This window comes from Rhineura floridana, chromosome 14 (assembly GCF_030035675.1).
Source record: "Rhineura floridana isolate rRhiFlo1 chromosome 14, rRhiFlo1.hap2, whole genome shotgun sequence".
NCBI classification, from domain to species: domain Eukaryota; kingdom Metazoa; phylum Chordata; class Lepidosauria; order Squamata; family Rhineuridae; genus Rhineura; species Rhineura floridana.
Genome location: NC_084493.1, coordinates 19,946,204 through 19,964,691, shown reverse-complemented (window position 1 = coordinate 19,964,691; position 18,488 = coordinate 19,946,204). Strand labels below are relative to the sequence as shown.

The window sequence follows — 18,488 nt, the reverse complement described above, 5'->3', positions numbered from 1 at the left end:
GAAGTCCAAACACTAATGTAGGAATACAGCTAGACAACAGGCAAAAACACGTTTGCACAAATTCACTGACCTAGCATGCCTCATTTTGTATTTTATGAGCTAGATTCTCCACACACACACAAACATGTGTACAGAATTTAGATTCTTCTTTATCACACCGTAATGTGTTTGTGTGAACTACAAACATTGGATTGGGATTCTGTATGTGTGTGTGTATGTGTGTGTTACAGATCAAGAGGTTAAGTTAGAAACACCATGTACTTTCCACCTTCTCCTCTATGTAACACTGGCTGCCACTAGGAATTATGGGAACTGTAGTCCAACAATATTGGGGGGACCACAGGTTCCCCACCACCTGGATCAGATAATACTGGGCTAAATGGACAAATTGTTTGCCCTGCTATTTTTTATATTTATCTGAATGTATACTCCATCTTTCTTCAAGGTTCTCCCTGCCCCCATTATATCCCCACAACAACCCTGTGTAGTAGGTTAGGCTGAGAGAAAATGACTGGCCTAAGGTTACCCAGTGAGCTTCATAGCTGAGAGGATCTGAACCCTGGTCTTCCAGGTCCTAGTCCGACACTTGAACCATACCACCACACAGGTTCCCTCCTCTAACACATTTTGCTGTGGTAAGGACCCATCTCTGGTTTATTGCTTTTAAAGAAGGATGCCTTGATGGGTCTCACTAGTGTCTCCGTGGGGGTAGGGGGGTTGGAGAGGGGCAGGGTTTGGCAATGGCACAGAGGCTGAGCCCATACATGACATTCTTGAACTCCAGGTTTAGGACCTGCTATGGTAGCTGCAGGCCTAACACGAGGAAATCACTGAAAGAGACACTAACCAAAATGCCTGAACTTCCAGACGCTCCTCCCAGATCCCCTCGAACCTTCTGAGGCCATTTTCACAAGTGACACTACAAAACATCACGGGTGCTCTGATGGTTCTTTGTAAAATGTGTGAATGCTATTAAGCACGGACCAGAAAGCTGCAGGTAGCCATTTTAAAAACATTCTTGCAAATATAGCGCCAAACGCTGTACACATCAGTCCTGCGCCTGGTCATACAGGTGGCTAGAGAGCAAATGGAGAGAACATTCCGCAAACTGTATTATGCGGATTGGTCCTTGGGGGCAGTGGGGAAGTACTTCTGAATTATAGCCTGGAGGTTATTGTCAGAGAGGGGGGGGGTGCGCGTGCGTGCGTGGCGGCAACAGGCAGGTGGGTGGGGTGGTAGGAAATATGATACGCATACCCAAAAAGAAGACCTTACAAAATAATCTGCCTGGGAAAAAATAGTTCTCCCTGGAAAAAAAATGCAGTGCCTTTAGCGATCCGATGCCAGAACAGATGTGCAACAGAAAGGCTACAAAAGAGCCTTTGTGTTTGTCCCAGAGGAGCGAGGCTATTTCTGCAAGAGAGATATGCCTCTCGATAGCCCAAACAGAGCTGACCAGGGAACTGTCTTATTTACTTTTAACACTACCTCTGCAATTCTTTCTTTTCCTCTAGCCATCGTTTCTTTTGTTTAATTTTCTTAATTGTATGACACCCAATACAGAATCAACAATAAAAAAATTATACACCCCCCCTAGGGCATCAACTACACGCATCAATCTTGTTATACATGAAGAAAAAGAGTCACACAAAATACATCAAGAAAACATGACTAACCTCGTCTATATAGCCTTATGTAAAGAGAACAATAATTTTACTGCCTATCCCATAAATGTAAGAATGTACTGGACAAATGTCTTATGCCTACTAGTATTGAAATAGTCCATGTAACATAATACTCTAATGCATCTACTATCCCTTTAGTGAGTTTTATATTGAAAGTCAATTTCTCAGCTAACGTGATATTCCAAAATCCAGAAAGTCCATTTTAAAAAAACAGTTTATTCGCTAACTTCCAGTGCCTTGCGATTTCCATGCACACGGTCAGCGGTATAAAAGAAATAATAGATTTGCTTGCTAAACCTTAATTAGCCCCTTCCCAAATATTAAGAAGGGCCAATTGCAGGCTTAACTGTACATCTGGCTTCGTGCCAACTCCTGTTTCATGAAATATCATCTTCTAATATACAGAAACATTAGGGCATTCCAACACATATGAATAATTTTGAACATCTCACTTCTTCATGTTCTGGGCATGGCTTGGGTGTGAGAGTTATGCTTGGGACAACATTTGCATTATCTTCAGCAGGGGCTTGGTAGAGGATAACCAGGGACCTTCTGCATGCAAAACCCGTGCTCTGTCAACTGAACTATAAACTCTCCGCAGAACTGCATTCTCCTCTGCAACATATTGAACCACAGTGAACATATGTTGAATGATTTCGCACATGTCCAGATTATGCCTCAAGGACTGCAACATCAAGCATATCTGAAGCCCACAGTGGTTTAACCCTCAAATCCTTCTTCCCATGGAAATCTGGGAATTACACCCCTGTGAGGGGGAATAGGAGTCTCCTAACAGCTCTCAGAACCCTTAACAAACTATAGTTCCCAGGAAAAGCCATGACTGTCTAAAGTAGTACAATACTCTTTTGAATGTACAGTGCATATAGGGACCAAGAAAGCAAAATCCAAGCTGGGGTCATAAAGAAATTCAACCAATTTAATAATAATAAGATGAGGAGTGACGCTTTGAAAATGGGAACTGGCTCAGTTCTCAAAAACAGAGTCTCAAGAGCGGGCTAAGTCACCAATCCGACGATGCTGCTTCTGGGGACACATCCCTTTATGTCCTGCCATATAAGAGTGAACCTTGTAATTCATGCTAGAAGAGCAGGGGAAGGATTGAACTGCTGCACTTGAGGGCACTCTTGCACCGAAGGCAAGTGACCTGACCTCTGACCCTGGAGGTGGGCAGTCCACCATGCTCAGCCTGCTTCCAATGGCTTATCTACAAAAGACCTTTTCGAAATTCATCGGCAATTTGGGGAAGGGAATCCTGGGCTCCTGCTGGGAGGAAGGGCGGGATATAAATTAAATAATAAATAAAATAAAATAAAATAAATAAAATATAGCTCAGTAGAAGAGCATCTGCTTTGCATGCAGAAGGTTCCAGGTTTAATCCCTGGCATCTCCAAGTAAAGCTGGAAATGTTCTCAGTCTGAAACCCTGGACAGCTGCTGCCTGTCAGAGAAGGCAATACTGCACTTGATGGACCAATGGACCGAGTCAGTATAAGGCAGCTTCCTAGGTTTTTAATTACAGCAGCAACAAAGCAATCAAATTAAAATACCAACAGGGCGACCAATGCTCTTCTGATGCAAGGATCCTTGGCTGGTTATGACTTCCTTTTCTTCCAAGCTTTTATAATGTCTCTTGTGCTGCCTACACCAAGTAATGATGGAGGGTCAGAGGAAAAAAGGGGAGTCACACTTAAACCTATTGTGCAGTGCCACTATGCAGCAAAACAAAAGATTAAGCTATAGAATCATAGAATAGTAGAGTTGGAAGGGGTCTATAAGGCCATCAAGTCCAACCCCCTGCTCAATGCAGGAATCCAAATCAAAGCATTCCCAACAGATGGCTGTCCAGCTGCCTCTTGAATGCCTCCAGTGTCAGAGAACCCATTACCTCTCTAGGAAAGTGGTTCCATTGTCGTATGGCTCTAACAGTTAGGAAGTTTCTCCTGATGTCCAGTCAAAATCTGGCTTCCTGCAACTTGAGCCCATTATTCCGTGTCCTGCACTCTGGGACGATCGAGAAGAGATCCTGGCCTTCCTCTGTGTGACAACCTTTCATGTAGTTGAAGAGTGCTATCATATCTCCCCTCAGTCTTCTCTTCTCAAAGCTAAACATGCCCAGTTCTTTCAGTCTCTCCTCATAGGGCTTTGTTTCCAGTCCCCTAATCATCCTTGTTGCCCTCCTCTGAACCTGTTCCAGTTTGTCTGCATCCTTCTTGAAGTGCGGAGACCAGAACTGGACACAATATTCAAGATGAGGCCTAACCAGTGCTGAATAGAGGGGAACTAATACTTCACGTGATTTGGAAACTATACTTCTGTTAATGCAGCTTCATATAGCATTTGCCTTTTTTGCAGCCACATCGCACTGTTGGCTCATATTCAGCTTGTGATCAATGACAATTCCAAGATCCTTCTCACATGTCATATTGCTGAGCCAAGTATCCCCCATCGTATAACTGTGCATTTGGTTTCTTTTCCTAAGTGTAGAACTTTGCATTTATCCCTGTTGAATTTCATTCTGTTGTTTTCAGCCCAATGCTCCAGCCTATCAAGGTCCCTTTGAATTTTGTTTCTGTCTTCCAAGGTATTCGCTGTGCACCCCCAATTTTGGATCATCTGCCAATTTTATAAGTATGCTCTGTACCTCCTCATCCAAGTTGTTAATAAAAATGTTGAAGAGCACTGGGCCCAGGACTGAGCCCTGTGGTACCCCACTCGTTACTTCCACCCAGTTTGAGAAGGAACCATTGATAAGCACTCTTTGAGTACGATTCTGGAGCCAATTATGGATCCACCTGATAGTTGTTCCATCCAGCCCACATTTAGCTAACTTGCTAATCAGAATATCATGGGGCAGTTTGTCAAAAGCTTTGCTGAAGTGATATATATTACGTCCACAGCATTCCCACAGTCTACAAGGGAGGTTACCCAATGAAAAAATGAGATAAGATTAGTTTGGCAGGATTTGTTCTTCATAAATCCATGTTGGCTCCTAGTAATCACTGCATTGTTTTCAAGGTGCTTACAGATTGACTGCTTTATAATCTGCTCCAGGGATTGATATTAGGCTGACTGGTCTGTAGTTTCCTGGTTCCTCTTTTTTGAAGACAGGGACAACATTAGCTCTCCTCCAGTCATCAGGCACTTAACCAGTCCTCCATGTTTTCGCAAAGATAATAGACAGCGGTTCTGAGAGTTCTTCAGCCAGTTCCTTCAATACTCTAGGATGCAGTTACTCAGGCCCTGCTGATTTGAACTCGTTCAAAGTGATTAGGTATTCCTTGACAGTTTGTCTATCAATCTCAAGCTGCAATCCTGCCCCTTCTACTTCATGTTTCCCAGGAAGGTCATAGACCCTTTTTTTGGGAGAAGACTGAGCCAAAGTAGGAAGTGAGCACTTCTGCCTTTTCTTTGTCATCTGTTATCATTTTGCCATCCTCACTGAATAGCTGTGCCACCATTTCTTTTCTCTGTCTTTTACTATGGACGTACCTGAAGAAAGCTTTTTTGTTGCTTTTAGCACCCCTTGCTAATCTCAGCTCATTCTCAGCTTTAACCTTCCTGACGCCATCCCTGCAATTCCGTGATACCTGCCTATACTCTTCCTTTGTGGCCTGGCCTTCTTTCCACTTCCTGTATGTGTCCTTTTTTGTTTTCAGGTCATCTGGCTTCTTCTGCTGTTTCCCCCCTTTTTTCCTTGTTGGAATAGCTTGCCATTGCGCTTTTAGAATTTCCTTTTTTAGAAACTCCCACCCATCTTGGACCCCCTTTGTCATTAGGGTCGCTTGCCATGGAACCGTACTTACAATTGTTCTGAGTTTATTAAAATCAGCTTTCCTGAATTCCAGGGTGCGCGTATGGCTACTCTCAGTTTTTGCTTCTGTTAAAATCAAGAATTCAAGTATGGTGTGGTCACTTTCCCCCAGAGTTCCCATAACTGCCACTTCATCCCCCAATCATCTCCATTGGTTAGAATCAAGCCAAAGATAGCTGATCCTCTGGTTGCTTTCTCCACTTTCTGCAGGAGAAAGTTATCTCCAACACAAGTCAGAAATTTCTCAGACAGACAAGACCAAAACTTCTGTTTCTATTTCTTGCACGACAGATGTTCAGGCCTAAAAACTGAGCATATAAAGCCAGGATACTACATAGTTATTTTTGGCCAGGAAAGATACGATCTCAGGCTACCTCTTCTCGTAAATGATCAGAAGGTAGATGTGAGAGAGGATGAGGTTTGGCGATTCTATCAGGCTCTTCGTAGCATCAGGCATAGACTGTTCCAGTGCAGGGCTAGAAGATTTCTTCTCTCTCAGCTCCCTCGGGGCCTATATAAGCCATAAGGAAGGCACTGAACAAGCCTTAATTTTTAAAGGGGGGGATTTCTTAGCCACGTCCATTTTCTTGGGTCTTACTAAAAGTTCTAGTTTTAAAAGCATTTTTGCAACAGAGAACAAGTGGAACAAAAATAAAGTTCATTGCAAAAGCTTGCTCACCGAGCCAAGAAAAAAAAAAAAGTAAGATATGATAAGGAAAAAACCTGGATGTGAACAGAAAGAGAAGTTGTTTCAGGCACATTTTACCTTCAGGCACACTGCGCTAAGCATGCTTTTGGATATGGCAATGATGCAAATGGAACAGGAAATGCAGCTGCCGTGTGCTCTCGGTCTCATGAATTAACTCCAAATTACAGAGAGAGCACATGACACATCTCCCCACCGGGAGAGATGCAAAAAGATCTGCTTCACAAAAAATGGACATGCAGAGCAATGTGAAACAGAAAGCAGCTGCATTTCCTCTGCCTTTCACATTGATTATAACATCTGAAGCAGCTCTAAATCATATAAGGAAGCAAGGGATAACACAGAGAGTTTGGGGTGACAAGGCGAGCATGAGGACTAGGAACTTGAGCTTTAATGCTGAAAATGACTGGAAGTCATTATGGAGAATCAGGGAAAGGGATAGCAGTGGGAAAAACACTAGTTTTGATCACTTTAATTTGCCTGAGCCCCTGGAGAGCTACTGCCAGTTTGAGAAGTCAATAGTGGAGTAGATAGACAAACAGTCTGAGCTAGTACAAGGCAGACTCCTATGTTAGTATTTAGCCGAGAACGCACTGCTGGATCCAACAATCTATGGTTGCAGTTTTGAGAGATAAGGAAACGAGCTAGTACAAGGCAGACTCCTATGTTAGTATTTAGCCGAGAACGCACTGCTGGATCCAACAATCTATGGTTGCAGTTTTGAGAGATAAGGAAACTTTCTCTCCCTGAGGGCCATGTTTCCTTCTAGGGAACACATGCCAATGGTGGGGGGGGGAAGGGGCAAAAGTGGGCAGAGGAACCATCGTAAATTTCACCTTTGTACAACAGGCTAGTTTCTACACACAGGCATACCCACCCTTCTCTATCTTTCATCCAAGCACAGAAGAAGCATTATCATAGATTCAAGGACACACTGCAGCCAAGCAAAAAACAGTCAAAGAAGGGTGTGAAGTAGGGCTAGCAGGAAGTGTGGCCTTGGAAGTGTCCTAAGGGGCAACTAGAGAGGCCTGGAGAGCTACATTTGGCCCCTGGACCTGAGGTTCTTCACCCGGGTTGAAAACTTTGACCACATATCACTAACAAGCTCCTGCAGCTACCATTAAGAGCTGCCATTTAAGCACATAACACTGCAGTCTCAGGAAATCAATGCAACAGTCACAATGGCATGAGAGGCCTTCTCCCCAGCATTCCACACCAACACGATAGGGAGACACAAACAGGCAAAGCATTTTGGTCTGGTTCAAGTACATTTTTTGCAGGGACTTGTTGCCAAGTAATTAATCACGGCCAAATGCTGTAACACTTCATTAGCATGGAAGTGCTATTCACAGAACGGTGATATGCCTGTCGGTCATGTTCATTTTGAGTTACTCACTTTCACTGTCATTCATGGGGCGGAGGAAAAAAACTTGGTTCTTCCTTTTAGGCAGACATTCTGACAAGAGGGCTTAGATAGATGAACCAAAGATTATTATTAAGATTAAAAAAAATTAACACACAGAAAAGCTAACCACCATTTCCTGCATTTGCATTCAGAGCTCTGCACCTATTTAAAAAAGGTTAAAAAGGAGGCTTTGCTTAGCTGAATTATACTGCAGGAAAATGAAAGAATTTTCCCTATAACTTTCAAGGCTTTATTTACAACCCCTTTTCTCTGTACTTTTAAAAATACTTAACAATTTCATTCACAAACTGCTGCAGTGGGGCTTTCACAGAAGCCCCCATGAGGCCTAGAACTGTCTGGCTTGGCAAGATAATGTTGTTTTAAAATAAAAATAAATATAGTTTATGCTAACAGGGCTGGTTTTATCTAGAAGTGCCCAGTACATTATAAACTTACTAGGTTATGGGACCAATTTCTTGCCCAAGCTACCACTATTATTTAAGAGCTTCTAACTTCTTGTTGAGCACCAGCTCCATTTTCCGCAGCTCTGCTTTCAATACTTTCCAAAAATAAGAGGGTTTTTGGCATAGGTTGGCTAAAGAACAAAGTTAGCCTAATTAACAGAAACCCTGTCCATGTGTTTGGAGAGAGCACACAGATGTGGGGAACCTTTGACCCTCCTGATGTTGCTGAACTAAAACTCCAATCAGCCCTGCCAGCATGGCCAATGGTCAGGTACAATGGGAGTTCTAAGGTTGATAAAAAAATCATTTTTTAAAATTTAAATTGGATTTTTTCATTCAAATTGGATTTCAAAATTTTCTTAAAATAATTAGTAAAAGAAGAGCCTAGCTGAAAGATATCATCATGAATACTAATTATACAACTTCCAATTATATTCTATGAATATGTTAACAGCCATTTATGGAGATGGGAGATAACCTGATCTGTCCTATTCTGCAGGTGGTATACATGAAGTGCACTCTCTCTCTCAAGGGCAAAGATAGACGTCAGTTAATAGAGAATTTGGGGAGACGGAGTAGATTTGAACAAGGAGGAAACCACTGAAGTGGTAATCCAGCTCTTAACAACAGTAGCCTCTTCTGCAGGTGTAAAGAATTTTTTTTCTTCCTTTGGACTAATTCATTCTAATTTGAGAAATAAAATTTATTTATTTATTAGATTTATATCTCATACTTCTTCCCAGTAGGAACCCAGGGTGGCAGATGGGAACTGAAAAGGCAGGAAAGCTTATATTTCTATTCCAGACAGTGAACAAGGAAGACAAAGGTGAAGAAGAAGACTGAGTGAACTGTAGCACCCAATATTTTTAAGTTTCTCATGCTGACTTGGTTGAAATTGCCTAAATTTTATTTTTTAAATAACTTTACCTTTATCTAAAAACTGAAATAGTTAACCATTCAAAAATCCATGTGTGTGTTTTGTTAAGGTTGTTGTTTGTTGAAGACGAAAACTAACTAGAAGAATAAGCAATCTTATTAGTAAATTTAAAAGCCTGTTTGGTGGTGGTGATTCTGGCACACCATGACAAAAATATCATGATTAATTGAACAGTTGGAGCTGATTCATCTCCTGAATGACTTCACAAGTTCATTCTGCTTTAGTACTAAAATGACCAAATTATCATCCCATTTTTTGATGAAAAGTGATCTGAAAACAATTCCGAAAAATTGCTTAGTGTGTACTTACCTTCTAACAAAACCTGCATCCCTGAATATGTAATAATGTACTTTTACTAAAAAATGATTAAATAAAATTTTCATTGGTAATAATTTAAACTGTGATTTAAATCATTAAAACTGAGTCCTTCAGAGAAGTAATTTAAATCACAATTTAAATCAAATCAATCCTGGGGAGTTGTAGTTCAGCAACATCTGAAGGGCCAAAGGTTCCCCACACTTGCTCTATGCCATTAGGGAAGGGGCTGTAGCTCAGTGATAAAAAATCACATGCAGAAGATCCTGGATTCAGTCCCTGGCATGATAGGCAGAGGAAGGCTGGAAAAGATCTCTGCTTTGGATCCTGCTTCTAGTCAGAGCAAAGATCACAGGGCTGCGTGGATCAATGATCTGGCACAGTATAAGGCAACCTCACATGCTCATCTCTATTCTGCAATGGCTCTCAACAGGACAAGCAGAAAAATGAAGGAGGGTCCCACTGATAAGTCAGAAAAAGCAGAGGGCAGAAAGGAGTATTCATTTGCAACAGGGATGGAAAAGCTGTAGCCCACCAGATGTTGGTGGACTACAACTCCCATTATCCCTGACAATTGGCCATACTGCAACAACATCTAGGTCACAAGTTCTCCATATGATTTACAAGAAAACATAATCAAGAAAGTATACACAATTTCCAATTTCCCATTCAGGCTGAGGAAGCACATAGCTCGCAAGCAAAAGAACTGCACTCCCTGTCATGCTAGTATTCAGAGAGAGAGAGAGAGAGAGAGAGAGAGAGAGAAGTCTTTGAAGATTCCCTTTCCCAACTTGCACCCTCAAGTGGTACTGCCCCTCAACATTACCTAGTGCAGCAAGCACCTCTGATCTATTTTGAAAGCAATTTAAGACACTATATCCTGGCCTACTAAAATATTTAAAAAGTTTAAAAATAGCTATTGCCAAGGACTTGGGGGAAAAGGCAGTTTTCTTCCAAGACTCTTCACCGCTGAATGAGACAAGATTGAGTTGTGACAAGGGTAAACTTATCCAGTCCTCAAATGCTATGAACAATATGAATTCTTATTTATCATTGTAAAAATACACAGCAAGTCCTGAACAATAAATATGATTTAAAGTGGCAACAGTGGCAGAAGTTTGTTGTTACACTCTGAACAAAACCATTTAAACTTCCTCAAAAGCTGAAACCATATTAGCCGACCACCAGGTTGCTACTCTGTGCTATCCCTGGCTCTAGAAGCAGGAACTTAAAGACAATAAGGATTCCTGAAGATTTTAAGAGGCTCCAGCTGACTGCCAAGAAAGTTCACACCATCAGGGGGTTCGGAAAAGCTTTTACTGCTAAAACGCTGGAGACACTTTAAAGCTTAATTAAGGATAAATGTGGCAAGTGAGAAGCCACAAAGCTCCAGATCGATTTGCAAAAGTCGGAGATTCAAACAAAAAGAATCCTGCCTTGCATTACTTCCTAGTCAAAAGCACTGTCACAAGTTTGGCAGACATGTCAACCACTCCCTGTTCCAAGCAGAGGGAACCTTTGGACCTCCAGATGTTGCTGAACTACATCTCCCATCAGCCCCAGCAAGCAAGGGCAGTGGCTACAGATGATGGGAATTGTCATTCAGCAATGTATGGAGGGCCAGCGTCGGCAGCACACACCTTTTTCCTTTTTTGTACTCTACTGCTGGAGCTCTACTGCCATTGATAGCCTTATCACAAGAGTGAGAGGACCCTGTTCTTATGACAGTTTCCCCAAACCTGCACAGCCTTGAGAGGCGCCATCTTCACTATGCATTCAAAGCACTGTGATACCACTTTAAAACTGTCATGGCTTCCCCCCCCAAGAATCCTGGGAACTGTAGTTTGTTAAGGGTGCCAAGAATTGTTAGGAGACCCCCTACTACCTTCACAGAGCTACAATTCCCCAAGTGGTTAAACATTCCAGGGAACTCTGGAAATTGCAGCTCTGTGAGGGGTCCTCCAAATAACTCTCAGCACCCTTAACAAACTACACTTCCCAGCATTCCTTATGGGAAGCTATGACTGTTTAAAGTGGTATAATACTGCTTTAAACATATAGTGCAGAGATGGTCTGGGCCTGCAATTGAAGAATTCTGGAAGGGCACGGATCAGCGGATGGGACTGTGTTTGGCAGCCCCTGTGCCGTTTGCAAGGAGACACACGCTATGCACAAGAGTTTCCATCCCAGCCATAAAGTTCCACTTTGGTAAGGAAAGAGCAGGGAGCTTTTTAAAAAACTGTACAAGCAGAACCGAGAATACAAGGTGTAGAAGAGACACTTGGACACCACCAACACCTTGCAAACCACATTGAGGTTTATTTTGAGCAGCTTCCCCACCAGGCCTTTGTTTTCATTTCCAGTGTCAGAAATACTTTGCCATTAAAAAAAAAAAAATCATAAGTACACATTGCTAAGACATGCTACATGTAGAAATAGGAACCAAGAAGCCACTTTTGGTATTAAAAATTCAATGGGAAGAAGAAACTTACAGAGTGTCTCTTAACTTTAAAGGCAAATTGCTAACAAGAATACAGAGTACTCCCTGACTGGACAATACTATAAAATGCCCATCATTTGAAGAAAAGAAAATCCAGTGCCTGCACAGAAAAGTTTACAGGCTGCCCCGTGTTCTTGATCATCTTATTTGATACTTAACATTTCAGGGGTATTTATGAGCTTAAACATTTTGTTATTAACTCTCCTGAAGACTTCTTTTATTTGCTTTTAATCTGAAGGGGAGGTTACGATGTTATTATAACGTATCTTTCCTGTTCTTTTTTGGATGGCCCATTTCTTTTGCTTTTAGATTATGGCAGCCTTCTGGCTGTAAGCAATTAAGTTTGTGAGAAAGCAACAAATGAAATTTCCAGTGCAGATCACGTTAAGGTGCTTTTATTTTTCTGCACAGAATCACAACCGCCTGATTCAACTTGCCACAGCCTGCACCGGACGCCATCGATGCCCTCTCAGTTCCAACAGCTGACAGTTTAGTCCCTTGCAGCAGGGCATCCTAACTAACTGGAAGCAGATTAACTGCACATCTTCTCACAAAATCCGCCCTCCCCTTCTTCCCAGGCATCAACAAATCAGCCACAGTGTTTACTCTCTCCTCTCCTCTTCGCTATCACCCCATGAAGGTCATTTATAAGATAACTAGGATTTAAAAGTAACTTAGCTTGGCTAATACAGAATGCACTGTCTTTTTAAAAGGTACATCTACACAATTCCTTTCACTGTCTCTGGTGAAAGGAGAAAAAAAGCTACTTTCTCAAGGTAAAGCTGCCTGAACGGGGCACAGTCACCAGCAAGGAATATTGTGGGTTGGTGTAGAGATTACCTTTATGTGCCATTGCTTCACTGCCATCTGCCTACATTCTGTTTACAGGCATGATGTAGATGCCTTTTAGTAAACTGTGACTTGGCTTGAAGGATTGACCTCTAAATACTGGTTACTAGCCTGCCACAGTGCAAAACCGGACACAAGAATGTCAGACACAGGCTTCTTTGCATTCATTCATATACACACACCATGCACATAGACATATCAGACAGGCACCTTCTCTACTGTCTTTTCATCGCCTGCAAACGACGTTCCTCTTTCAACAAGCCTTCTAAAATCATTGTCCCACCTGGCATCCACCTTGGATCTGAATTGATTTTATGTATGTACTATTGTTGTTTTAAACTTCTTTAAAAATTATTTTAATGTGCTTATATATACAATTGTTGCAACAGTTTTTGTAACTATCTTATATATGTTATTATAATAATCGCTTTGGGGTGCCTCATGGGAACAGATTCACAAATGGAATGATTATTAGTAGTAATACTAATAGTAGTAAATAATACAGTGGGGTGTAAGCATTGCATTTTAATGGTAAAAGAAACATTAAAATGCAGGCCCCTCCACCCCACCCATGTCTCCAGTAAGACCATCACCAGCAACTAGAACTGCTGGGAGACTAGGGAAGAGGACTCACCACCATTTCCTTTTGGCTGCTCTCAGCCTCCACTGGAAGTGAGATGAGGGAGCCAGCTGTTTAACCATCCAACCCTGGTAAAAAAAAACCCTCCCATCTAAACTGTATTTAAGCCAGGCTGCTGAGACTCCTGGGAGCATAGAGTCAGACCAGCACCAGCAGCTGGGACTTGATCGTCTGTTCACTTTCTTTTTATTCTGTACTTATGTATTTGAGTCTGAGGGTGATTGTTATTTTTTGTAATATAGAATGTGCTCTATGTTTGCTAAATTGACGAGGTTTTTTTCCTGTTTGAATGTATTGATATGTTTTGTAAACTGGTTTCTCTCTACTCCTCTACTAGGAAAGGCATAGGAGGGACAATCATTCCATGCTCCTTTTAATGATAAATTAGTACACACACCTTCCAACCCTTGATTTATAACAGAGACGAGGCAAAGAGATGAAGGGCGACAGCCCTCTTATGTGTAGTTCAGCACTCACAGCTGGATCTAGCATCCAAATAAGAAATTTAGGAAACCTGAGTCAGGCCACTGGCCCATCTAGCTCAGTATTGTCTGCACTGACTGGCAGCAGCTCTCCAGGGTTTCAGGTAGGAGTCTCTCCCAGCCCTACCTGGAGATGCCAGGTACTGATCCTGGGGCCTTCTGCATGCAAAGCATCCATCCTTTGATTTGGTTTGGGTTGCTTACTACCTGGGTCTCAATACTAAATAAAAAGAGAGAGAAAGCCATTGGTACAATGTACACAAACATAAAGGTGAGATACAGAGTAATTCTGATCAGTTAGGAACCGGGGCTGGGTTGCCAGGGGGAGGAGAAGAGGAAAGAGTTTATCCTGTTTCAGAATAACCTTTCTTAGGCCAACTAAGAATCACAAAGCAGCGAACTAGCTTTCAAGTTTCATGGTACTCTTCCTGAAGCTCAAAATTAAAATAAAAGGAGGAAAGAGGGATGCAGTGGAGGTGGGGAAAGGAATGAAGAGACACTGCTGTCATGACTGAAGCCCCATCTGCAAGGTGAAGGAGGAAGCTCTTGCAAACCACTTCGGTTTTGCTTGGTGCAGAAAGATTTCAGGTTTGCATCTCAGGCTGACAAGGAAGCAACAGTTGCTTCCCTTTGGGGGGAAAAAAGTTTAAAATGCCAGAGGTTATTTGGATCTCTTTCCAGAACTATTCAGGACATATGAGTTGTATTATTATCATCATCATCATCATCGGCATCACCACGACTATTTTTAAACTGCTCTTCCTTGTAACAAGAGCTGAAGAAACAGAAGACATGGTAACCCAGAATTCCCCACCCTGGCACTATCCAGATATTTTGGACAACTCCTCCCATCAGCCCCGGACAGCGTGGCTGATGGGAGTTGTAGTCCAAAACATTTGGAGGGCACCAGGTTTGGGGGGAAGGCAGTAGCATTTGTTTTACTAGCTGGAGATTAATTTTATGTGATGGACTATAATCTATAGAAGCCAAACTTAGAAGAATTGTCTAGTAGGTTATTCAGGAATTCTTCCTCACTTTTAACTGCTTATCTCAATTTCAGATTCCTCAGAGAGAAATCCTGAGGTTAGGGTGAGTAGCAGGGCTGTTGCCATCAGCAAGATGTGCAGTAGAGAAGAAAGGAAAACGGCAGTGTCTCCTTCAGTTATCCTCCAGGCTTTGACTCAGTGATAAAGAGCTCAAGACAAGATAGAGACTTCTTTAAGCTGCTATGAACTCTTGGCGGAACTCAGTCCCTATAAGCCAGAAAAACACAAAATGTAACAAAGGGAACCGAATACCAAAACTTACTTCTTCTCCCTCACCACCAGCACAGAGATGAATATTTGCCTAGATTCAAATTTACCAAAAATTTCTCAAAATCAAAACTATGAAATCCGAAAGCAGATTTCCTGGATGACCTCCAATGATTGCACTCGTTTTCAGTCCACATGCTATGGAATGAGGGACACACACACACACAAGGAACAGAGATTTCCAGATATGTCACCTGAATTTGGATTTTCTCCAAGTGCAACTGTTCTTCATTAACATTACCCCCCCCCGCGCGCACACAAAAGTATTAAACATTTAAAGCTTTCCCCATCTGCAACATACCTCATAAGACCAGACACACTGCACTCCTGCAAATCTTCGTACACATCTCCCAATCTCCACATCCTCGTGGGTCGTGTACATCTCTCGAAGGCACTCCCCAATGTGAGGGACCATCCTCCGCAGCACCTCCCGGCTCATGATGACGCCGGGACCCCCCATGCAGAAATTCTCTCCGGGTTCCAAGGCCAGCTTCCCCATCTCTTCAGTGGTACCCAGCCCTGTCTGCCCAAGGAAGAGGGGCTCGCTGCTGTTCAAATTCCGAAGGAAGCTCTCCAGCTTGTCCCCTTTAACATAAACGTCGTCGTCTGCACGCATGAACCATTCGTATTTGTCCAAGTAGTGATCGTGCATGTACTTGAGCATCATAAATGATTTCTTCTGGGGTGGGTAAGAATCATCCACACCAGGCAATGGCACTATGGGGATGGGGAGAGAGGTATCCGAGCCCTCACTGGAAAAGAACTCAACCTTCCCAGGGATTGTGCTGGACCAAGTTCTGTAGAGCAAAAGACCAAAACCAGTTAAGCAAAATCCTCTGTGCACATAAATGGAAGCTATTGCTTCCAGTCTTTGACTCGTTATGGACACGGTACTCTCAGCCCACGGCAGCAAGGTTTATGCAAAGAACTTTGGTGAGGGATTCTGCTGAAAGCTTTATGGAAGTTTAAGCGCATAATGCCTAGCAGGCCATACTCAACTAGATGTTTGTTGACATTCCCACAAGAATTCTAAAAGGCCGGAAATCTGTGCTGGCTGGGGCTGATGTCAGTTGTAGCACCAAGATATATGCAGTAGTGGAGTGGGAAATTCAGAAGCGGAGGGTCCCTTCATGACAGTCATGCCACACATCCCTCACAGCCACGCCCCCTTTTCCACTTTCCCTCATCCCCCTTGCGCTCCCTCTCATCTCGTGAGCCAATCAGCATAAAAGGAGATGCTGTGTGTTAGCTACTGAGAAGAATCTTCTCAGCGGCTGGCTCACCTCCTTTCATTCTGATTTCCTCCAGTCAGCATGAAAGGACAAGGACTCTTCTCAGTGGCTAAGACACTTCATTTTAATGCTGATTGGATCATGCACAGGGACCTGGCTGAGACTCTGCTCCCAAAAAGCTAACAGGTCTAGGACCCCCCCACGAACCTGGACAACTCCCCCCCTGGATATATGGAGGGCACCAGGTCAGGGAAGGCTGTTTAGTGTTTATCACTGGTTCCCAAACTGTGGTCCATGAGCTTCATTCAGATGTTCTACAGCGTGTCTAAAATTAAATATTCATAAATATTCATATTGATTTTAATTGTATTTTTATTGTTTCTTTTATTTCTTAGATAGCATTTTACTGAATGACAACTTGAATTCTATGGATTGCAAATTGCAATTCAATAAAATACAACATAAGAAATAAAAGCAGCAATAAAACTACAATTAAAAATCATACAGTGTCTAGCATAGCGCATTACAATTGCTACAACAGGCAGAAAAAATCGTTAAGTGGGCCGCCAAGACCATCAGCATTTTTCAGGGGGTACGCGTGGAAAAAAAAGTTTGGCAACTGTCAGTATATATTATTGTTTGGTCAGAATCCACTGCATATGTATTTCAGTGTGAGATTCAATAAACAACAACCACCCACCCACCCACACATTATTATTATATTTATCACCCTCCAGGGCATGACACAGCAATGTAAAATACATTCAAAACAGTTTAAAACAAATGGCAATCACAACTGGAGTGGGTCTTAAAATATCTCTCTCTCAGGTGTCAAGAGTCCAGTGTAAAAAGGTGTATCTTCAGCACAAACGAATGCTGTGTAATGAAGATGTCAGACACAACTCTGTAGGGAAGGAATTCCACAATAGGAGCTACCACCCTTACGGGGAAGGGTCATAACTCAGGAGCAGAACATCTGCTTACATGCGGAATGTCCCAGGTTCAATCCCCGGCATCTCCAGGTAGGGCTGAGATATCCTGCTTAAAATCCTGGCGGGCTGCTGCCAGCATGTGTAGACAATACTGAGCTACCCACCTGGGCCGCCACCACCACCGTCCGACCCTTCTGAGGGTGAAAGAATTACTGCTACTGCTACTAGTACAACAACATTTATATCCCACCTTTCCTCCAAGGAGCTCAAGGGGGCTTCCCCCTCTCAATTTTATCCTCACAACAAGCCTGTGAAGCAGATTAGGCTGAGAGGCAGTGACTGGCCCAAGGTCGCCCAGTGAGCTTCATGGCTAAGTGGGGATTTGAATCCTGGTCTCCCAGGCCATAGTCCGACACTTTTAACCACTTCAGCACACTGTCTCTCTATCACTACCATGAGGGACCACTCTGCTGATCTTAACACCCAAGAGCGTCTGGAGGGAAGGAGGCGGCCTTTCAGATATTTGAGGTCTGCGTCAATTTAGGGCTTTAAACACTGACGGGAACACCTTAAACTGTGCCCGGAAACGAACTGTCAACCAGTGCAGCTGTTTCAAACTGTACCTGTCACAAGTTACAGGGATTGGGCACATTGCAGATCTGTCAAGAATCCTTTAATGGACAGTTATGGCACAATCTAGCTAAGCGGGATAGTAACATAGATGGCTGCCGCTTGTGTAATGCAAAGATTCCATTGCAGGCCTCTTTCAAGTCAGACGCTCCAAAAACAGAGCCACCCAAGGGACAATTATCACCAACGTATACATTCGGCATCTGCACTTGGGCTTTTAAAGACCACAAAGTTTAGACTATCCAATGTTCTTTTCTCAAATTTCCACCTATAATTTCTACCTACAAGAAGTAAGCCTTTAGCAGGAGGTGATATGAAAAGGGAAAACAGGCTCTGCTCTGTAAGCAGATATTTTTATCACCTTTTCTTCCTTCCTGCCTCAGAAGCAGAAGAGTTTTAGTTATGTTAGGTAGCTTTATTCCAAACACATACAGGTGCTCAGAATCTGATTTGAAAACACTCTTGAGGCGTGAAAATGAAGCACTCCTTAACAGTACTCTTAATACTTTATACCAGGAGCTCGCTGATATTTTTAGACAAGAAACCAATTTGTTCAGACATTAAAAA

The 18,488-nt window shown here is 42.6% G+C and overlaps 1 protein-coding gene across 3 annotated transcripts in view; it reads right to left on the bottom strand.

Annotated features, from left to right (window-relative positions):
* CHSY1 (chondroitin sulfate synthase 1) overlaps positions 1-18,488 on the bottom strand; it is a 118,799-nt gene that overhangs the window by 87,806 nt on the left and 12,505 nt on the right. For all 3 annotated transcript variants that reach the window (XM_061595045.1, XM_061595044.1, XM_061595043.1), the window contains exon 2: positions 15,429-15,924. In XM_061595045.1, the coding sequence (XP_061451029.1) occupies positions 15,429-15,924 (496 nt within the window). The remainder of the gene's footprint in view (positions 1-15,428; positions 15,925-18,488) is intronic.